The 22327-nt window shown below is 59.2% G+C and overlaps 1 protein-coding gene across 6 annotated transcripts; it reads left to right on the top strand.

Annotated features, from left to right (window-relative positions):
- The first annotated feature begins 3363 nt into the window (after positions 1-3363).
- ATP13A2 (ATPase cation transporting 13A2) lies at positions 3364-20941 on the top strand. 6 transcript variants are annotated; one of them, XM_036350810.1, is made up of 29 exons: positions 3364-3547; positions 8122-8216; positions 8327-8509; positions 8819-8877; positions 9041-9167; positions 9460-9536; positions 10839-10916; positions 11112-11181; positions 11983-12117; positions 12212-12278; positions 12372-12503; positions 13106-13261; positions 14161-14271; positions 14358-14404; positions 14485-14673; positions 15730-15936; positions 16422-16517; positions 16596-16755; positions 16860-16980; positions 17094-17218; positions 17801-17961; positions 18082-18198; positions 18344-18423; positions 18698-18850; positions 18932-19028; positions 19677-19900; positions 19985-20136; positions 20278-20447; positions 20546-20941. In XM_036350810.1, exons 1-29 carry the CDS (start codon positions 3538-3540, stop codon positions 20678-20680), a joined length of 3534 nt encoding a protein of 1177 aa, XP_036206703.1. In that variant the 5' UTR covers positions 3364-3537; the 3' UTR covers positions 20681-20941. The 6 variants fall into 6 exon arrangements, with proteins under 6 accessions (XP_036206703.1, XP_036206704.1, XP_036206702.1 ...); XM_036350811.1 differs by having other exon boundaries at positions 9457-9536; positions 16656-16755; XM_036350809.1 differs by having other exon boundaries at positions 9457-9536.
- Positions 20942-22327: the final 1386 nt, after the last annotated feature.

Here is a 22327-nt window from a genome sequence, read left to right as displayed (position 1 = left end):
GGCATCGCAACCTCCCAATCCGCCCTGCTCTGTGCATGACAGAGGGCAGCGCCCCAACTCCCCAATCGGCCCTGCTCTGAGCCTGACCAGGGGCTGCACCTAGGGATTAGGCCTGCCCTCTGCCACCCAGGAGCAGGCCTAAGCCAGCAGGGCGTTATCTCCTGAGGGGTCCCAGACTGCGAGAGGGCACAGGCTATGCTGAGGGATCCCCCCCTCCCCCCAAGTGCACAAATTTTTGTGCACCGGGCCTCTAGTTATATATATAAAAGGCTAATATGCAGTGTCCTCGAGGGAGTTCCTCCAGGAGACCGGGAGTTTGATCACTCGCTATGACATGCACTGACCACCAGGGAGCAGCGTGGAATGAAGGAAGGCCCCAGCCGGCAGCCGGGGAAGGGAGGCCCCAGCTGGCAACCAGAAGGCCCCGATCAGTCCTGATTGCCGGCCAGGCCTAGGGTCCCTACCCATGCACAAATTTCGAATATGCTAAGTGTCCATCCGCCCAATCACTATGATGCACACTGACCATCACGGGGCAGACACTCAGTGCATGAGCTGCCATGATGCACACTGGCCATTTACAAAGAAATGGCACCACAGACCTGGCGCCGACAAACCAACACTCAGCTTCCCCCAAGTAGCACATAGGCCCTGCCACCACCCCAGAGTGACAGCCCACCAAATCACAGCCAACACTGCCAAGACCTCATGGCACAAAATTCAGCCCACAGCCCAGCCCAGCCCCGAAAAGGTCACTGTGGGCACCAAGTAATGATGTCACGTAGCAACACCCGGCTTCCTCTCCCTAGCAACTAGCCTCCTTGGAGTTTCTTCAGCCCAGGAACACGACTTGCTTTATAGCCAGGTGGAAACATTTTACACTTTAACCAATCATCTGTGAAGCATTTTCCCATGCATCATCTCATTTGATCCTCACAGAAGTCCTGGAGTATATACATAGGAGATGCAGTACAATCCTATTTTCTTTTCATTAGACAGAAAACGGAGATTTAGAAAGTTTAGAAACTTGACCCGACTGAAAAGAAGAAATGGTGGGCCTTGAAAATGACTTCAGGTTTTCTCACTGCGCAGAATACAGTCAAACACTGCTGCAGCTAAATATTTTACCCTTTGTTCTCCCTGTGTGATCTACAATAATAATCTGTTTCGTGTTGATATTTACTGCTGTGTTGCTGACAATTACCTGAAAGAGAAGTTGGGGTGCTTCACTGGGCTGGAAAAAGTTTAGCTAAATGAAAAAGCAGGTCTAATTAAGCAAGTTTATTCTGTATCTGTAAAAGGCTAAGTTGACTCGCGCATGCGCAATACATATAAAGCTCTCACTAGCGCCATTCGCACACGTGTGTTTCGATCTGTCATTGTCAATTGTGAATTTGGTTGACACTTCTATTATAGAGAAAGGGTGAATAGTGATATTAAAATATTTCTTCTAATTTCCTTTCAGTGTGCACGAATCTGTGCACCAGGCCACTAATAGTAAAATAAAATAATAAAATAATAAAAAATAAAAACCAAATGTATTTCCTGAGTCCTCAGTATGTATCAGGTACAGTCAAGGACTTCCCTGCTGCCCTTTCTGCAGTCCGTCCCCCACCATTACTCTCCATCACAGCTGTCTCCTTCCAGCTCTTTCTGAAATAGGTTATTGTGGGAGTTTTCCTAGGCTTACCTGTGGCTGCTCATGTGTTTTATCATCCTCACATTCCCAGCTCTGAGAACAGTGCCCAGCACTCCAGAAATTCATACTGGATGAATGATGATAGGTAGGCCCACTCCTATCCTTAGCCCTAACCTGACCCTTCCCTGGTTTGCCCTGGAGTCTGGGGTCTCTGACCCACCCTCCATCTTTGGAGGTCCTTAGTCCAGAGGCCTCTGTGTCTAGAACACTGTGTCTGTGCCTGTCCCTGTGGGACAATGAGATGAATGTTGCATATAAGTATGAGGTCTCTGGTTCCTTTCAGGGGCCTTCATGCATCCCACCTGTGCAGGTGTGTCTGTGGGTCATGTCATGAGCTTCTGGGGTCTGGATTATGCCTTGGATGTTTCTCTGGCATTTTAGAGGCCTCCTGTGCATCCTCACAGAGTGTCCCTGTGTCCACACATATCTCTGTGAGGCATTTCTGACCATGTTGCCCTGGGCAGGTCTATCTTCCTTCTTTCCATGTACAAAGCAGTGCCAGGCACTGTTCTGAGTGCTTTACATGCTTTTTCTCATGTGATCCTCATAACTCTATGAAGTAGGCATTGCTAATGTCCTCGACCCCTATATAGGTTAAGAAATGAGCCCCCCCCCAAAAAAAAAGAAATGAAGCCCAGAGAGGTTAGCTAACTTGTCCAAGGTCACACAGCCTAGAAGAGATTGAGGCCACCTTGAACCAGCATGCATAGTCCTTAACCACTGATGCAGCTGGGGCTGACTCCAAGTGTGCAGTGCGTGGTGAGTGGGTGGGGGTTAATATATCTGTACTAGGGGCCCAGTGCACGAATTCGTGAACCTTGAACGGAACTGTGGGCCGCCAGGCTGCGGTGGGCACAGGGGCGGGTCTCAGCCCATCCTCCATGCCCCCGCCCAGCCCTTCCCACCACAGCCCCCCCTCCAGGAGCAGGGGGAGGTGGAGAAACCCTCAGGGGTGATCAGGGCTGGCAGCCACTGCTCGCACCCGCTGATGGCGCCAAGTGAGCGGGACCAGCGCTGGGCACCAGCAGCGGGTGCGAGCGAGGCCAGCACCGGCAACAGGTGTGAGCGCCAGGCAGGACCGTGGTGCACAGGGAGCCAAGAATTTTCAGTAACCACCAGAGGCTCTCCCCAATGACAGCAACCGGTGCCCCGCCTTGGTCTGGCGCCCCTGCTCACCTGCTCCACCATCACGCTGTGACCAACACCTGCCATGTTCTGCACACGCCCCCTGGTGGTCAGCGCACATCATAGCAACCGGTTGTTCCACTGTCCGGTCTGTTTGCATATTAGCCTTTTATTATATAGGATTTCTTAGTGTCACACCACTGTGGATGTCAGTGTCACCTGTGTGAATCTGTGTTGTGTGCGTGTGTCTTGGGAGTCTATCTGTGTGTCTAAGGGTTATTGTGTCTTTATCTCTTAAATGTCACATCTCTTCTGTTTGTGAATTGGTGTGAGGGTTGTCGTGTACTTGTGTTTGTGTGTCTGTATGTTCGTGTGTCTCAGGGTTTTCCTATCTGATTTTCTGCGAGTCCCCTCTCTGTGAGTGTGTGTCTGAGGGCTGAGGCGTTTCTATCTCTGCGCCTGCGTTGGAGGCGGCTCGGACTACAAGTCCCAGCAGCCCCTGCGGCGCGACGGACGACGTTCGACCGCAGTGGGTGGGGCGGGGCTTCAGAACACGACTGCGGCACCTTCCCAGGCGCCGACAGCTGCTTGCGCCCAGGCCGCCCGCCGCACTCCCGCCCTCCGCCTCGCACCCCCGCCGCGGGGCATCGCGACGCCCAGGCCCAGGCCACGGGCCGCAGCGCCGGGGCCGGCGATGAGCGCGAGGAACCAGCATGAGCGCAGGTGAGTGCGCGGCACAGGCCACCCAGGAACCGGGCGCAATCCCCGGGCTGCCCGTCGTCACAGTTGTCAGGGGGCGACATCCCACCGTGGCGTCGCGAACCAGGGGTACGAGCTCGGGGGCGTCCCCCCGCCCACCCCCTCCCCCGTTGCAGATAGTCAGCCCGGGGGCCCTTCCCAGGGAGGCCAGGAGCCTGGAGATGGCGCCGCGCAGAGCCGTCCCCTCCGCCTCCCTGCAGCCCTGGGAGAGGAAGCTCCCGGTGGCGGGGCGCAGGGAAATGCCCCCGCTCCCACTGGCCTCGCTCCCGCGAGTGCGACGGCTGTCCAGGTGCGGGGAGAGGCATGGAGGCCGCAGCATCCGGGGCCTCTGAGCAGTTTTCTCACGGCTGAAAAATGAATGGAGTTGGAGAAGCCAGGCTCCGAGGCCCTCGGTCAAAGGCACAAAAGGCCACTCCCACCCCCTGCCTCGGCCCCCAGAGGAAGCTTATCAACATCCAGGTCCAGGGACCACACCTTCCATGTTACCATCACAGGCTGCCCAGGCCCATCGTTTCTAGAACCTAATTGAAATCCCACCTGTTGAGAATGGGGGCCCGTCGACCTTTCCTACCCAGGAGGTTCTTTCCTCCAGGTGAATCACTCAGACCCCAGACCTCAGCAAAGGGCCCACCAGGGCTAGAGCATCCTCTGCAGCTGCAGGCCTCTCCTCCAGGTCTCTCCTCCCCCAGCTGCCCCCGCAGGCCCCACCCCCAAAGTCTAGAATGCACCCGGGGTGAGGGAGGGGAGAGGCTGAGAAAGATGGCCCCTGAGCTCCCGGTCCAGGGATTGGGGTGCTACTGGCAGGTTGCCCCTCACCCCCTAGTCTGGCCCCAGGGGAACCACACAGAGGAGGAGGCAGCGCTGCCTCCCTGGGCTGCTGCGAGATCCCCAGCAGGAAGCCGGGCTTCCGGAGGAAACGAGAGTTGCCCGATAGCTTTGACTCCAGCCCCTCTGTTCTGCCCCCAGCTTTGCCCCAGGGCTGTGGAGTCAGGCCAGGCAACGCAGTGTGGCTTTGGCCATGTCAATCAACCTGTTTGTGCCTCATTTTAAATGGGGATCCTAATCCATGCTTTTCACCACGGGGTGGCTGTGAGGAATGTGCTTATTTAGACCCATTCTTTCCAGCGTCTCCCCTTCCAAGCTGTATGGCCCTGAAAAGGGAACTTCGAAGAAGCTTTGTTCCTCTGCTTCTTCAGCTGTAAAATGGGGATAATACTCCCTCCCTCAGAGGGTTATGCGTGAAGGTCAGTTGCTTTTATTCAGAAGAGCAATACAATCCTCGTGAAAGCATTCTTGTCCCACACAGCCTGCATGTGCCTGCTCTGAGCTGGTGGGACGGAGAGATCAGACACTTCCCTGCTCTTCCTGTGACATCCCAGGGGAGACTGAGATGTGAATACATAAATAAGCACATCAGAGTGTTTGCGTCCTATTGGAGAGAGTGCCTTGGGCCTGACCTTGGCAGGAGACTAGATTTCCACAGGTGTGACTTCCTCCTTCAAGCTTCTCTGCCTTTCTTCTTCCCTCGGTTGACTGGGAGAGCATCCAAGGAAAAAGACAATGACGGGTGTGTCATAGATGTGGGAGGAGGGGAGGGAGCAAGTGAGGGTGGCACAAGACGGTCACTGGCCAGACCTTCAAGAGGGGGCTCGCTGGCCACCGATCAGTTATCCTCATCATTGATGTTTCTGTCTCCCTCTCGCTTCCTCTCTGAAATCAATAAAGATATATTTAAAAAAACAAAACAAAACACTCAAGAAGGGGCTCACACCTCTGCACCTCACAGCTGACTGACCTGAGGCAGGAGATGGGACATAGTGACGCCTCGTGCGTCACTTCCATGCTCTTACGCAGGGAGACGTGCAGGCATTTGTTCATTCATCCAGGAAGTGGTTCCCGAGCCCCAGCCACGTGTCAGGTGCGCTGAGCAGGATGGCCGATGACACCCGCGCAAGCCTGACGTCATGATGGATGTTTGCGGATCCGGGTGGAATGGGCAGACAGGACTTTGCAGTAGGACAGGCCCTTTCCAGCTGTGAGACCAGCCCGTGAGCTGTCCCGCCGAGGGTTTTAAGGCGCTGGGAACAGTGGCACAGCTGTGAGTGCTCAGGCCGTGTGACAGGAAAGTGGAGGAAAGCCTGGGAAATGGGTCAGCGCAGAGCCACACCTCCCTGGAGGGGAGCCAGCAGCCACCGACCTGGCATGTGCAAGCCCAGGCTTCCGGAACCCCAGACACCCCCGGTGGCTCCCACTTCCTCCTGTGCCAGCTGCTTCGGGGTTAGGATCCTAGACTTGGGGAGTGGAAGGCCGGAGAGGCTGAGGCACTTGACTTGCAAAAAACCCAAAAAACGCTTGCTTCTTAGAGAGCCAGGAGCACAATTACTGTGGAGATGACGAAGGTGATGGAGAGGCCCTGCTTACGAGCATGGGCCCTAGATCCGAATCCCACCACTCCCTGGCTGTGTAGCCTTAGGTCACTTACTACACCTCTCTGGGCCTCAGTTTCCTACTTTGTAAAATAGGGATGAAATGAGTACCTGCTTCATGGGAATAAATGAATCAACAGATGTAAAGCCCTGGGAGCAGGGCCTGGGCTGGGTCAGCCCCTTAGAAAATGAGTTGCTCTTTCCCTTATACCACAGAATCCTCCAGAACAGCTGTAAGGCGTGAGAAACTACCCACCCTGCCCACTCGGAGAGCTGGTCTCCAGGGCTGGTGGGGGACTAGCACAAAAGACAGGACTCCAGGAGCAACTGGGACTGCGGCCTTTTGCAGTGGGGCAGGCAAAGGGCTGTGGCTTGTTGGTGGCAAGCACCTGAGAACCCAGCGTTGCCAGGCAGGCTGTGTCGTTGTCCTGAAGCTCCGTGCCTCTGCCCCCACACCAGGAGCAGCCTGAGTTTCCCCTGGTTACACCAGAGAGCAGAGGGGCCGCAGCGTTTGTCTGAGGGCTGGGGAAGGAGGGAAATGAAGCCTCAATGAGCCTCACTCACAAGCTGGACATGGCCAGGCCTAGAGATTGAAGGGACCACCCCAGGGGACCCAGGCAGGTCTCTATGAGCCCCAGGGAAGAAGAGTCCCTGGCCTCCCGCCCCTCTAGCCTTGAGTAGACTCCTGGCCAGAGCCCCTGATGGTTGAGGGCTACAGGCACGCGTGTGCGTGTGTGTGTATGTGTTTGTGTGCGTGTGTGTCTGTCTGTCTTCCTGGAGCTGGTGGCTTCCATCTGTCTTCTGAGTCACCTGAGTGGACAGAGGAGTGATTGGCAGTAGGTGGGGCTTGGGCTAATTTGGTTTCTGACTCACCGCTGTGAGAGCGGCTTCAGGAGGTGCAGGAGGTGCAGGGCGTATGCCCTGTTCTCTAAAAGTGCCCACATACCCCAAAAGCACAGGATCCGGACCCTTGAGTTCCTGGCTCCACCATTTATGGGGGCGTGGCGGGGGGGGGCTGTCTCTGAGCCTCAGCTCCCTCATTTGCATAATGGGAAAAAGGAGTCCCCCTCATCGTGTTGCTGGGTTAAATGAGTTAATTTGTGTAGAGGCTTAGAGCTGCTCTTGTCACCTGGGAAGTGCTTAATGGCTGTTGGCTGCTCTTATTATGGTTATTACCGTAGTAATTACTATCCCCATCACAAGGCAGGGAGATGTGGGGGCTGGGGTAGGAGACAGACTGCCTGGTCTGATGGGACACACGGCCCCAACCCTCGGGGTGTTCCCAGGTGGTAAAGCAGGCGGATGAGAGCCCCGCCCTGGGGTCTGCCGAGCTGGGCTTGCGTCCCTGCGCTGCCGCGTGCTTGTGTGATCTCGGGGTGTCTCTGAGCCTCATTTTCTTCTGTAAAAGGGGACAGTCATTGCGCTTACGCGGCAGGGTTATGTGTTAACTGTGTAAAGAGCCAGGAGTAGAGCTCGCACACGCACACGGGGTCGCTGTGGCTCGGGGAAGCTGGAAACCCAGGTTTGGGGGCAGAGCAGCTGAGAGGCGGTGATACTGTGACGGTGGCAGGTGCCTGGGACACCACAGTCCTGGGGGCTGGCTCAGCTCACCCTCCCCTCCCGCCCACCCCAGTGGCTGGGTCCCTCCTCCCCACTCCCACCCCACCTTTGGGGTGAGGCTGCCCTCAAAGGCGGGCTGACGTTTTACCAGTCCAAACTGGACTTCCCCGCATCTCCTCGCTGCCAGGCCTATGCTGGCCTTGAACAAGGATAAGCAACCGACCCTGCCTTCAGGGTGGGGACCAGATGGGAAAGTGGGACACAGCGCTCCCAGGAGGCTGGCAGCAGCATGTGTGAGCGCTGTGGAAGCTCAGGGTGCTCCCCAGGCGCGTCCCCCAAAGCTGGGCCCACCCCCGTCAGAAGTCACCAGACACACAGTAAACAAGACACTGCGTGAGAACCAACAGACCGGCCAGATAACAGGCCCGGGAAGACTTGAGCTGTTGTCCCGATCACATCAGTTTATTAAAACGGCGCTGCTTGTTATGTTTAAAGAAATAAGAGGAAGAGGAGCCCCCTGCCCCCAAATGACCTTTTTCTCTCGGTCCACAGACAGCAGCCTTCTGGTGGGCAGCACGGCCGCCAGTTATGGGACCCTGACGATAGAGCCATCTCTCGATCCCCTCAGCTCCTCAGCTTCATCCGTGGTATGTGGGCCAGAGGGGCAGGTGGGACCAACACCAGGCCGCCCAGACCCCCGGCTTCCTCCTCCAGCCCCCGCCCGCCCCCACCTGGCCTTCTCTCCCGGTGCCCACAGAGGCTCAGCGGCTACTGCGGGAGTCCATGGAGGGTTATCGGCTATCACGTCGTGGTCTGGATGATGGCAGGGATCCCTTTGCTGCTCTTCCGCTGGAAGCCGGCATGGGGGGTGTGGCTGCGATGCCAGCCGTGCAACCTGGCCCGCGCCGAAACACTCGTCATCGAAATAAGAGACAAAGAGGTGAGAGGCCAAGCCGGCAGCCTAGAGCTGGAGGAAGGTGGCGTTGGGTCAGGTTGGCGGGTGGAGGATGCTCAGGTTCATCCCAGCCTGGCCACTAATTTTCCGTGGGACCTTGTGCAGACTGTTCCCTCTGGACCTCAGCTTTCCCATCTGAGCAGTGGGCGGAAGGGGCAGGTTGGGTGGTTCCTGAGGAGGCCATCTATATTCTTGATCCCTGCCTCCTCCAGCGGGGACTGCCTGGCTGTGGGGAGGAACCTGGGGGAAGTGGGAGGTCTCTTCCAGGACTAAGTCCACTCCTCTGTGTTCCAGGATAGTTCGTGGCAGCTCTACACTGTCCGGGTGCAGACTGAGCCCATCAGCGAGGGCAGGTAAGGCAGCCCATCACCCCTTCCCAGAAGCCCCTGTTCCCCGGCCCCCACGCACAAAGGCTCTGGCACCCTCCCCTCCCAGGGACAGAGGGTGGCTCTGGGGGGATGGGGAGGTGGTGGGTTAGCTCCCAGAGCTCTACAGTAACCCCCAAACCCTCCCCAGCCTGGAGCTGCCCCCACAGACCCAGGCGGAGGATGGGCGGAGCCAGGCTGCTGTGGGGGCGGTACCGGAGGAAGCATGGAAGGACACCGCCCAGCTCCACAGGAGTGAAGAGGTCGTGAGTGGACAGGTGGGTTCTGGACAGTCCTTGCCCCGCTCCAGGCTTTACTCTCAGATGCTGCAGTGTGTGTGTGTGTGTGTGTGTGTGTGTGTGTGCGCGCGCTCGCTCACTCGCTCAGCGGGGTGGACTCCATGTTCTCCAGGCACCTTTGGTTTTGTTGTCCTAAACATCCAGGAAGCTGACTGACCACTTTACCCTCCTCTCTTGTCGCTCTCCTGTGACACTGGTCCCTGCCCCCATCCCACGCGAGCGCTGCTCCAGGGCTGCCTGAAGCCCAGCCTCTCCTTTCTCCCCCCAGCAGCGGCTGCTGCGGTTCTACCTCTTCCGGGGCCAGCGCTACGTCTGGATAGAGACCCAGCAGGCCTTCTGCCACGTCAGGTAGGGGCCGTGGCTCACACCACCTCCCACAGGGTGCTGCGTTGAGCCGAGGAAGTGGCCTGGGCTCCTCCCCGCTCTGTGCCTTGGCCTCCTGAAATCATGGGCATGTCCCTGGGCCCGGGGGCCTCTATAAACAGGGCATGAAGAGCATCCCCGCCTCCCGGGGCTATTCGAGGGTGAGGCTCCTAAGTGTCATATAAAGCTCGGCCCAGCCTCTGGACTCACACCATCTGTTTGGGGTCTGGTCCCAGCTCTGCCGCCTCCTAAGCGCTTTATAAATGTGAGCTTACAGCCAAACCGGTTTGGCTCAGTGGATAGAGCGTCAGCCTGCGGACTGAAGGGTCCCAGGTTCGATTCCGGTCAGGGGCATGTGCCTCGGTTGCGGGCACATCCCCAGTGGGGGGGGTGTGGGAGGCGGCTGGTCGATGTTTCTCTCTTATCGATGTTTCTGGCTCTCTATCCTTCTCCCTTCCTCTCTGTAAAAAATCAATAAAATATATTAAAAAAAAAAATGTGAGCTTACAACACATCTGAGTTGAGCCCCAAGAAGCAGACCCTGAGCCAGGGATTCAAGTGCAGAGTTTGCCTGGACGGTTATCCCAGGAAACACTGGGAAGTGAGGTGGGACGGGCAGGCTGCCAGGGGAGTGGTTATTGTGGGCAGCTGGAGCACAGTCCACTCGGGGATCTCTGAGCCCATGTAGAGCACACACCTCGGGGTGCCCTCACCCCCAGAGTGAGGAGGCTAGGGTACCTGTCCATCACCTCCCTACCACTGTTGGTTGTGGCCAGAGCAAGCCCCTGTAGCTGGGAGAGCCCTTAGGTGTCTGCACTAAGCTTCTGCATCGCGCAGAGGTAAATGCCAAGGGCATGTGGGGATGGCACCAGCAGCCTCTGCTACATACGAAGAGCAGCAAAGATCGCCAATGGGTTTGTCATTTAGTGAGTGCCAGGCACTGTCCAAGCACTTGGCAGGCTTACCTCCCGTAACCCGCCCGCAGCCGTCTGAGGTTGGTGCTATCACCGTTCCCATGTGGCAGGTGAGAAAACTGAGGCACAGAGAGGTTAAGTGACTTACCTAAGGCGTCACTGCTCTTGTCACTGTTGAATATTGTCAGCTCTCGTTGTCCTCTCCTTGCTGAGAGGGTTTGGGGCCAATCAGAGGAACCAAGGAGAAAGCTAAGCCCAGGGCTAGTGAGGGACCTGCTTTCTCTGGGAGCTTAGTTGGCAGAAGTGGGCCAAGGGGCTGGGGGTGCAGAGTGCAGGCCCGTCACCTACACCATGCCCCTCCCCACCTTCCCAGCCTCCTGGACCACAGCCGCACCTGTGACGACATCCGCCACTCCCGCTCTGGCCTCGGCCTCCAGGACCAAACCGTGAGGTGTGTGCTGCCCTGGACCAGAGGCCCTGAGAGCTGGGGACGCTGTGCCCCCACCCCGCGTGCTGCCTTCTTCCAGTCATCTGCCTTCTCTGGACCTCAGTTTCCCCAGCTGTAAAATGGGGAGCTCTCACCCCAAGAGGGTCCAGCTGCCACAGCCCCTTTCGTCTGATGGCTTTGCCCCTTCTCCTCTTACAGGAAGGCCATCTACGGCCCCAACGTGATCAGTGTACCCGTCAAGTCCTATCTGCAGCTGCTGGTGGACGAGGTAGGCTGTCGCTGGGCTGTGTCCCACCTCTGGCCTGGACTGGCTGTGTCACCTTGGCCAGGGGCTTGCCTTCTCTGGGCCCAGACTAGCTGTCCCCTTCTCCACCGTAGAGTCATCTCAGACCCAACCCCAGTCAGCTCGGGGTGAGGACCGGGAGGTTCTGGCCCAGGCTGGGGACTAGAAGCCAAGGTGAACCCACACAGCCTGGGCTCCTGCTCTGTGCCGAGCGCAGGCCTGGGGCCTGTCCGTGCACCACCTCCTCATTCTCCCACAGCCCCGTGAGCAGGGACTAGGAGTGGGGACACTGCTCACCTATAAGGAACACGAGCTCAGGGCGGGGATGTGGCAGGGCCAAGGTCACACAGGGACAAGGGAAGCCAGTGACCCTGACCTTTGGAGTATAGTTACCCCCCCAGCCCTCTGAGCCAGGGACAGACGCCTGTGAAGGGCAGAGGTTCTTAGAGTCTGGTCTGATGTGAGCTCTGGAGAGCCACTTGGGAACTATGTGGGCAAGTGATTTAGGCCTCCTGTGCCTCAGTTTCCTCACCTGTAAAGTGGAGCTGATGCAGCATCTGCCTGGCAGAATTGTCATCACATGTGTGACCCTTAGACGAAGTGCTTCTCAGGGGCCGCATGCGCATGCCCACGTCCTGTGCAGAGCGAAGAAGCTGGGGCTGGAGGGACACCTGGATGGACTGACGGCCTGGCGGTGGTCCTGTGACCGCTGCAGGGCACTCTGCTCCCTGTGCCGGGCTGCCCTGGGAACCACGGGCCTGACACTGCCTCCTGCCCCCCCCCCAGGCACTGAACCCCTACTACGGGTTCCAGGCCTTCAGCATCGGACTGTGGCTGGCTGACCACTACTACTGGTACGCCCTGTGCATCTTCCTCATCTCCTCCGTCTCCATCTGCCTCTCGCTGTACAAAACCAGGAAGGTGGGTGATGTGAGGGGGGTGGGGCAGGGCGGGACAGGTGGGTCCCCAAGGGGGGCTCCACCCATCCACTCCCTGCTTGTCCCCCTGATTACAGCAAAGCCAGACCCTGAGGGACATGGTCAAACTGTCCGTGCGAGTGTGCGTGTGCCGGCCTGGGGGAGGTGAGAGCTGGGGAAGGGAGGGAGGTGCGGGCGGTGGCTGGGGCCTCCCCCTTCCCGCCTCCGGGTCACGCTGAGGCTTCCGCTTGCCTGCAGAGGAGGAATGGGTTGACTCCAGCCAGCTGGTGCCCGGAGACTGCCTGGTGCTGCCTGAGGACGGTGGGCTGATGCCCTGCGACGCCGCACTGGTGGCCGGCGAGTGCGTGGCCAACGAGAGCTCTCTGACAGGTGAGCCCGCCCCTGGCCCGCCGGCTCCTGCATCTCCCTCCCTGCACCAGTTCTGCAGCCTAGCATCAGGACTTCCAGTTGGAGTTTTCTCTTCCCTCCTGCCAACAGCCTGGCTTCAGCATTACTCGTTCCTCACCCCTCGGGCCCTCAGTAAGAGATCGCTGCTCTGCCAGGCAGCGGGCTCGGGGCCCAGCAGTGGTTAAGCCCCCTCGTGTCAATACTTCATTGGTTTGAATGATAAAAATAGCACAGCTTGTTACAAAAGAATTCCCACGGAAGGAGACGGTCTCCCGCAGCCTCTGCCCCTGCTTCGCGTATGTGTGCACACGCACACGCCTGACTCCCCCGAGAGATGGTTCCTGTAACTGACAGGCTGCACACACCCTCCCGGGACTGTCTCGCTGTGTGTTTATGTCGTTGCCCTCTCTGCCCTCAGTGGCCCTCTCTGTAAAATGGGGGCAGTGGTTTTTCACACGTGGTTATGAGAGTTACACGAGGCCTGGGGCTGAGGAAACAATTCCCCACATAACTCTTGGTCTTGTTGGCGGGATGTGGGGGCCAGTAACAGAGATTGTCAGGGGCCTCACACCACGTCCTTGCAGGGGAGAGCGTGCCAGTGCTGAAGACGGCCCTGCCCGAGGGGCCAGTGCCCTATGGCCCGGAGACCCACCGGCGGCACACACTCTTCTGCGGGACCCTCGTCTTGCAGGCCCGGGCCTTCGTAGGACCTCACGTCCTGGCCGTGGTGACCCGAACAGGTGGGAATCAGGGAAGCAGGGAGGGTGCCGGGCCGAGCACCTGGAAGAGAGGCCTGTGCGTGCACCACCCTCTTCATTCAGGGGCCATGGGGCAGGGAGGACCCCCTCTGCCGCTGCCCTGCTTGGGGTTGGCTGGAGGGAGGGATGTGGCGAGCAGGAAAGAGCCCCCCGCCCCCACGGTTTCAGTTACCTGCCGTCAGCCACGGCCTGAAAATAGTAAGTGGAAAGTTCCAGAAATGAACAGTTGTTTAGTTTTAAGTTGCACGCTGTTCTGAGTAGCATGATAAAATCTCACACAATCCCACTCTGTCCCACCGGAGACGTAAGCTTCCCTTTGCCCAGCATATTCTACCCGCCCAGTAGTCACTTCGCCGACTCGGTTACCAGACTGGGTGTCGAGGTATCACAGTGCTTGTGTTCAGGAAACCCTTATTTTCTTAATAATGACCCCAAAGTACGAGAGTAGTGATGCTGGCAATTCAGGTATGACAGAGAGAAGCCGTAAAGCGCGGCCTTTAAGTGAAAAAGGTGCGTACCTACGGGAGGAAACAGTATATATATATAGGGTGCATTACCATCATGGTTTCAGGCACCCACTGGGGGTCTTGGAACACGTCCCTTTCAGATAAGGGGGGACTACTGTGCAACTTCAGCAGGTTCTTGCCACCTGGGAACGAGACCCAAAGTCACCGGGTCAGACTTACTAATTGAGTTTTCACTAAACTCTACAAGGGCTGGACAGGGCCTGTGGGCTGTCATGTGTGACCTCAACTGGGTAACTTTTAACCCTGGAGCATTATGTCTTACAACCCCAGTGCTGCAGGTGAAATGGGTAGGGATTGAGGAAACCCATCTTGACCTTCAGCATCCCCTGCCTCAGTTTCCCCATCTCCTCACAGGGTTCTGCACGGCTAAAGGGGGGCTGGTGAGCTCCATCTTGCATCCCCGGCCCATCAACTTCAAGTTCTACAAACACAGCATTAAGTTTGTGGCTGCCCTGTCTGTCCTGGGTGAGTGTATCCTGTTCCCCACTCTGCTGTGGTCCCCAAGGCCCCAGCCTAAACCCCGCTGAGTCCCTCCCTTGCTGTCTCCCCAGCTCTCCTCGGAACCATCTACAGCATCTTCATCCTCCACCGAAATCGGGTAAGCCTGGGTGGGGGCTGCCAGTAGGAGTCCAGGGCCCATCCAGTCCAGCCCTTGGCATTCACGGTGCCCCCTGCCAGGTGCCTGTGAACGAGATTGTGATCCGGGCTCTGGACCTGGTGACGGTGGTGGTGCCGCCCGCCCTGCCAGCCGCCATGACCGTGTGCACGCTCTACGCCCAGAGCCGGCTGCGGAGCCAGGGCATCTTCTGCATCCACCCGCTGCGCATCAACCTGGGGGGCAAGCTCCGGCTGGTGTGCTTTGACAAGGTGGGGGCCGTGGGCGGGGCTGGCGTGGGCGGGGCACAGACAGGCATCACGGCCAGGCCTCCCCACCTGCAGTCTTCACTCAGCAGCGTTGGCCGAGGGCCTGCTGGATGCCAGGCCCTGTCCCAGGGTGGAAACACAAATGTCTGAGATCATTAATTCATTTCTTTGAGAGCCACTGAGGGCCTGCTGTGCACCCAGTACTACTGGGGACCCCTCAGTGACCCGCAGAGATGGACATGGGTATGGGTGTGTGTGTGTGTGCGCGCACCCACCTACTTCCCTCACAGCAAGTGAGCCAGGGAGCACAGAGAGCCACCGGTGTGATGGGTTTTAGGAAGGAATTGAATGGGGTACATGATGGGCGGTACATGGGGGTCACTCTCTTAGGGAGGGCAGTCAAAGAGCAGGTCCCTGGGTGACCTCAGTGAGGGGTGAGCCGCACAGATGTGGCAGGACAGGGGTGGGGTGTAGGGGCAGTTGGGAAGGAACCAATGTGGCTCCTTGGAGGAGCAGGCCGTGTGCGTGGGGCCCCGGGAGCAGAGAGGAGATGCTGTTCTGGGGGCAGAGCGGCCATGAGAGTTTTGAGTGGAAAGGGTGGTGCATGATCAGATTCTCAGAGTCCCCAGGCTAGACGAGGGCCAGGCAGGTAACCGATGGACGTGTAGGAAATGCAGGCATTCTTTTATTCATTCGTTTGTTCATTCATTCATTCAACAATTACACTGACCAGACCTTCTCCCTGGTACTGCAGTGAGCAATTGATGGGGTAGCAAAGAGGCTGTGGGTGGGAGCCCAAAGCCAGGACACCTGACCCAAGGATTAAGAAAGGTTTCCTGGAGGAAATGATGCCGATGAAACAGCAGGGGCTGGGGAGGGCCGATCAGCACAGGGATCCAAATGTGCAAAGGCCCAGAGACGAGAGAGGACCTCTTCTGGCTCCAGCTCTGGCTCCTGGGCTCCCATGGGACCCACCTGGCCTGGGGTGTGGGCGCCCAACCCAGCAGGGCACAGCTCATCCCAGGCCTCACCACCGGGCTGCCCCCTTGCCCCCTGCAGACAGGCACCCTCACTGAGGATGGCTTGGATGTGATGGGTGTGGTGCCCCTGCAAGGGCAGGCCTTCCTGCCACTGGTCCCAGAGCCCCGCCGCCTGCCCATGGGGCCCCTGCTCCGAGCACTGGCCACCTGCCACGGCCTCAGCCGGCTCCAGGACACCCCAGTGGGCGACCCTATGGACCTCAAGATGGTGGAATCTACTGGCTGGGTGAGGAGGCCAAACTGGGTGGCTGGGCCCTAGGTAAGCCCACCTGGTCTTCATTCTAGGACTTCCAGGGTGTTCTCGGTTGTGCCACCATCAGTGGTAACAATGACCAAGGCCACGTGCTCAGCACCTACTATGTGCCAGCACCTACTAAGTGCCAGTGCGCTGTTGTAACTGTTGTCCATCTCTTCACGTACTCCTCCCTGTGGCCCCAGGAAGGAAGCCTAAAGCTGCCTCACAGGGAGGAAGCTGAGGCTGAGGGAGATTTGCAGTAGCTTGTCCAAGGTCACCAGCAGCTTTTAAGTGGCAACGCCAGAGTTTGCACTTGGGTCCATCTGACCCCAAAGCCCACATTCTTCTGTTCTATCCAGTCTCACGTTAAGGAAGTCTTTCATAGTCTGACTGAGTCTCTCCTGCTGCCTCTCTCCACGGGCCAAGGATCGGCAGCCCCAGGCCCTCTGATGCCAACCTCTCTGCCTGCCTCCCAGGTCCTGGAGGAGGGGCCAGCTGCAGACTCGGCATTTGGGTCCCAGGTGTTGGCAGTGATGAGACCTCCCATTCAGGAGCCCCAGCTGCAGGGCATGGTGAGCTGAGGGTGTGCCTGTGGGGTGGGAGGGGAGGGCTCCACAGGCCAGCCCCTCAGCTGCCCCTCCAACCTGCAGGAGGAGCCCCCGGTGCCCGTCAGCATCCTCGGCCGCTTTCCCTTCTCGTCATCCCTGCAGCGCATGAACGTGGTGGTGGTGTGGCCAGGGGCCACTCAGCCAGAGGCCTATGTCAAAGGCTCCCCTGAGCTGGTGGCAGGCCTCTGCGACCCCAAGACAGGTGAAGGGTCCACTGGTCGGCCTTGGCACAGAATGGGGTGGGCGCCCAGCCTCTGTCCCTGCATCCCCCTTCTTGTCCCAGTGACTTCTGCCTCTGCCTGGCAGTGCCCGCCAACTTCGCCCAGATGCTGCAGAGCTACACGGCCACTGGCTACCGCGTCGTGGCCCTCGCCGGCAAGCCGCTGCCCATCCCACCCAGCCTGGAGGCAGCTCAGCAACTGACCAGGTGGACCCTGGACACCAAGCCTCAGGCGCGGGCAAAGGGAGGCCTGGTGCAGGCAGAGCCCAGAGCTGGGGGAGGGGCCTCGTTCACTGCGTGACCTCTGACCCACCCTGCAGGGACACGGTGGAGCAGGAGCTGAGTCTCCTGGGGCTGTTGGTCATGAGGAATCTGCTGAAGCCACAGACCGCATCAGTCATCCAGGCTCTGCGGGGGACCTGCATCCGCACGGTCATGGTGACAGGTACCAGCGGCCGGTTAGGCAGGCTGCCCCCTCCTGGGCAGATAGAGATACCTCGTGGCACTTCCTGGGGCACAGGTCCTGGATCTTTATACAGTGTCCCTCCCACCTGGTCATTGTCACCCCATCTGACAGACGAGGAGGGTGAGGCTCAGAGGGCCCAGGGGTGGTGTGGGGCAGCCTGGGCCCCACCCCCACGGCTCACCTGCTGGGTGGCCTCTCCAAGGTCCAGTTTCCACCTTTGAGAAATGGGGGAAATGACAAAGGTGTGACAGTTTCATGGAGCAAAAACAAAATTCTAGCCAGGTGGCATGGAGGAGCCCAATAGGTCTGTTTCCTCCTGTCCCCCCCTCACCTCCCACACACGCTCCTCCCAGCAAGTCCCACGGCACAAAGTAGTACGTGTGGAACTCACACCCAGGCCCCGGTTTCTAAGACCTTTGACGCCTAATTCTATAGACGAGAAAACCGAGGTTCACGAACATTGATAACCTGTCCAGCCTCAGTGTTCCCATCCGCGAGTGGCAGGAGAGTGAGGGTGGCCCTGGCAAGCAGCTGGACCCTGACCTGCCCCATGCCCTCCAGGGGACAACCTGCAGACAGCTGTCACTGTGGCCCAGAGCTGCGGCATGGTGGGCCCCCAGGAGCATCTGGTCATCGTCCACGCCACTGCCCCTGAGCGGGGCCAGCCTGCCTCCCTCGAGCTCCTGCCCGTGGAGTCCTCGGTGGCTGTGAACGGGGCTAAGGTGAGGTTGGCCCAGAGTTCCTGCTGCGTACCCAGCTGGTGACCTCACCCCTGTGCCACCTGACCCGCCCCAGCAATTGGGGTGGGCAGGGGAGCTGAGCTGAGCTTCCTGGGCCCCTAGGATCCTGACCAGGCCGCAAGCTACACCGCGGAGCCAGACCCCCGATCCAGCCACCTGGCCCTCACCGGGTCCACCTTTGCTGTGCTTAAGAAGCACTTCCCCAGGCTACTCCCCAAGGTAGGGCTTGCCTCCCGCCCGCCTGCCCCCACCCCCTCCCAGCCTCCTTGGTCACCCCCCACCTCCCGCTGCTCTGCTCTTTCCTCTTGGCTCCCCCACCCCCATCCTGTGGCTGCCTCAGCCCCCCTCCCCCTTGTGCTCCCAGGTCCTGGTTCAGGGCACCATCTTTGCCCGTATGGCTCCTGAGCAGAAGACAGAGCTGGTGTGTGAGCTGCAGAAGCTTCAGTGAGTGCACATGGGGGAGGGAGAGGGGGCACATGCTGGTCCAGGAGCCCCTGCCTCCCACCTCAGGGTCAGAGAGAACCCATGCAGGTTCCTGGGGCTGTCATGCCAGAGTCGTCATTGCACCCATTTACTGAGCACCTACTATGCACCAGGCACCATGCAGGCAGTAGGGACCCAGCCATCCCCGTGTTCTCCCAGCAAGCCCGGGAGGCACCTTACAGGCCCAGAGCCAGCTCGTGAATTCAGGCCAAGCCTGCCCACCCCTCCGTGTCAGGTACTGTGTGGGCATGTGCGGGGACGGCGCCAATGACTGTGGGGCCCTGAAGGCAGCAGACGTGGGCATCTCACTGTCCCAGGCTGAAGCCTCGGTGGTCTCGCCCTTCACCTCGAGCATGGCCAGCATTGAGTGTGTGCCCATGGTCATCAGGTGAGGCGAGCAGGGGCCCGTGGGCGAGGGCTGGCCCATCAGCCAGCCCAGGCGCCCTAATGTCCATACCCTGCTCCCCAGGGAAGGCCGCTGTTCCCTCGACACGTCCTTCAGCGTCTTCAAGTACATGGCCCTGTACAGCCTGACCCAGTTCATCTCCGTGCTGATCCTCTACACGGTGGGCATCTGCCGAGCTCCCTGCACAGACCCGGGCCTGAGAGCAGGCCCCGTGAGGGAGAGGGACACTCGGGAATGGTGAGGGGCCCAGCCGGTTCTGGGATAGATGGTGTGGTTCTGCCACTTTCTAGCTGTGTGGCCAGGCTGGTGTGCGAGGGTGAAAGCACAGAGCCTGTGGGCCCTCGGAAACTGGAGAGGGGTTCTGCCCTCCTGGAGCTCCCCCAAGGGACACTGAGGCAGAGCCCAGGCCCGGGAAGGAGGTGGAGGCGGGTGTGGGACAGAGCCCAGGCTCCTGCCCTTTCTCATGTTTCCCCATCAGGGGCATCTCAGCCCCTCTCTGAGCACATGCCATGTCCCTGTGGAAGCCATGCTCAGCAGGTCCTTAGTGTCTGGGGTCTGCCCGGTGTCCATCTGAAGCCTGGGGCTTTCTGTGGGCAGGAACCATGCCCTCCCCTAACCCAGTGCTCCATGAGGCAGAGCCTCAGTCTCCCCGAGGCCAGGACTTCCCTGTGAGTAGAGGAACCTGCTCATCAGTTCAGGCCTCGCAAATTCAGCAGAGATGGGAGAGGGGCTCCCTAAGGACGGGGCTGGTGCCTCCCGTAAGACTAGCGGCTACCTTTCCTTCTGCCCTCCCCCCCGCCCCCCACAGATCAACACGAACCTGGGCGACGTGCAGTTCTTGGCCATCGACCTGGTCATCACCACCACGGTGGCCGTGCTCATGAGCCGCACGGGGCCGGCACTGGTACTGGGGCGGGCGCGGCCGCCGGGGGCACTGCTCAGCGTGCCCGTGATGAGCAGCCTGCTGCTGCAGGTGGCCCTGGTGGCCGGCGTGCAGCTGGGGGGCTACTTCCTGGCTGTGGCCCAGCCCTGGTAAGCAGGGTGCCCATCCCCAAATCCCACCCTGCCGTGTCCTTGGCACGCTCATCCCCTGACCCCTGGTCCCTATACCCTCAGGTTTGTGCCTCTGAACAAGACGGTGCCCGCGCCAGACAACCTGCCCAACTATGAGAATACAGTGGTCTTCTCTCTGTCCAGCTTCCAGTACCTCATCCTCGCTGCAGCCGTGTCCAAGGGGGCGCCCTTTCGCCGGCCGCTGTACACCAACGGTGCTGCTGCGGGCGGGGCGGGGCGGGGCAGGGCGGGCCGGCACAGGAAGGGGAGGGGCTGTGGGGGCCGGTGCCTATGGGGGGGATCCCCTGGGCATGTGTGTGGGGGTTCCTTGGCCTAACAGACTCCCCCACCCCCAGTGCCCTTCCTGGCGGCCCTGGCGCTCTTGGGCTCCATCCTGGTGGGCCTCCTCCTGGTCCCCGGCCTCCTGCAGGGGCCACTGGCACTGAGGGACATCACCGACACCTGCTTCAAGCTGCTGCTGCTGGGCCTGGTCGCCTTCAACTTCGTGGGAGCCTTCATGCTGGAGGTGGGCCCCCTCCACCCCCCCCCCCGTTGGGTCAGAGGGATTCTGGGTAGAGGGGACCCAAATGGCCGCCCCCTGCACTGTCCCTGCTCTCTCTGCAGAGTGCGCTGGACCAGTGCCTCCCCGGCTGCCTGCGGTGGCTGCGGCCCAAACGGGCCTCCAAGAAGCGGTTCAAGCAGCTGGAGCGGGAGCTGGCGGAGCAGCCCTGGCCGCCGCCCACCCGGCCTGGGAGGTAGTGCGCCCCGTCCGGCCCACTGGACTCTGATCCCCTGCCTCTGAGCCACCGACGGCCCCATCTGCAGACACCACGACCACTACTGCAGCCCCCAGGTTGGCGGTTGTCACGCTCCTGCCCCAAGTCTGCCCAGCCAGCCTCCCTGCCCCCACCCGGAGAAATGCTACCTGTGTCCTCCTCTTCAAACATCCCGTAGAGACAGCAGCCTCCAGCCCCACTCAGCCGCTGTCAGTGTAGCAAATAAAGTCATTATTTTATTGGCTTGGCAGCGCCTGTTTCCTACCTGGTACCTGAGCCAGGTGCCCAGCTGGCAGCCCCTGCCCCGTGTCTGCGCCTGGTGCCCCTGATTTTTCAGACCACAGTAGACACCTCTCTGGGCCTCCGTTTCTTTAGCAATATTTCTGGGTGCAGCTGTTCCTGGTGCTGGTAAGCCTGTAGCATTGTCGTGTCCCCATGTTACAGACACAGAAACAGGCTTAGAGGTCACACAAGTCAGAGGTGGGGCCAGATGGCTTTGACTCCAGGATCCACTCTTAACCTGCCTACCTTCCTGCAGGGGCAGAAAGACAAAGAACTTGCCTCAGGCAGGTGCCAGTGCCTAGGCGACATTTAAAGGGCAGCTCCCTTCTCTCCCCCACCCTACTTCCTGGGACGGATTTGTGGTCCAGTTCCTCCCTCCAGTGAAAATCCAGGCTCTGAGCCCACATCTCCCCGCCAAAACCATGTGTACTGTCCTCCCGGGAGGCTAGGTGCTTCTGACCTCACCCCACCGGCGGGGCCGTGGCCAAGCCCTACTCTGGGATGGAACTCGGTGGTCAGGCCCATCTGGGCTGGGCAGGGAGAACAGGAAGCAAAGACTGATCCCTGCCCCCCAGAAGCCCTGTCCACCCCATTACTGGAAGCCCTGGCATCATCCCCAGCCCTGCCCCAGAGGAGCTCAGTAAATGTTGAGTCAAACTGAGGAGAAGGGATGGTGGGTGTGAAAAGGTAATGGGATATCAGGCACATCCACAGAGGGCCGTGGGCACGGAGTCATCAGCCAGCAACTGTTCAGTGGTGTTTGCTGTGCAAGGGGAGGCCAGAGGACACCCTGAGAGGCCTGGGCGTGAATGCCCCCTCCACCCTTAGCCAGTTCATGCATTTAGTGGGCAGTCATGTGCCAGGCACAGTGGTGAACAAAAACCAGCCTTTGCTGGTGTGCAGCGTGTAACCTGGTGTGAGATCATTAGGAAAGGAGCAAATCTGCCTGGCCAGCATGGCTCAGTGGTTGAGCGTCGACCTATGAACAGGAGGTCACGGTTTGATTCCCAATCAGGGCACATGCCCGGGTTGTGCGGGCTCGATCCCCAGTGGGGGGCATGCAGGAGGCAGCCAGTCAATGATTCTCATCATTGATGTTTCTCTCTCTCTCCCTCTCCCTTCCTCTCTAAAATCAATAAAAATATTTAAAATAAGAAAAAAGAGGAGCAAATCTCACAGAGTACACACACCCACTACTCCCTCCTGAGAAGCCACCCCCTCTGCTTAGGCCCATTGGGCCAGGGGAGTGGGTTGGTGCCGGGAGCCGGTCCATCCTTGCTGTTTCAAGGGACCTGGCATATATGGCATACTGTTCTTAATATGTTTGCTCACCTTCTTGGCACTATGT

The sequence above is a fragment of the Myotis myotis genome, unplaced genomic scaffold (genome assembly GCF_014108235.1).
Source record: "Myotis myotis isolate mMyoMyo1 unplaced genomic scaffold, mMyoMyo1.p scaffold_m19_p_2, whole genome shotgun sequence".
Classification (NCBI taxonomy): Eukaryota; Metazoa; Chordata; class Mammalia; order Chiroptera; family Vespertilionidae; genus Myotis; species Myotis myotis.
The sequence above is the reverse complement of the archived record's forward strand: the minus strand, read 5'-3'. Positions and strand labels throughout refer to the sequence as shown.

Coding starts and splice junctions, on each gene's coding strand:
- ATP13A2 (XM_036350809.1), top strand. Junction 15,937..16,421: donor TGGTGGAATCTACTGGCTGG/GTGAGGAGGCCA, acceptor CCTGCCTCCCAG/GTCCTGGAGGAGGGGCCAGC. Junction 16,981..17,093: donor GCAGCTCAGCAACTGACCAG/GTGGACCCTGGA, acceptor CCCACCCTGCAG/GGACACGGTGGAGCAGGAGC.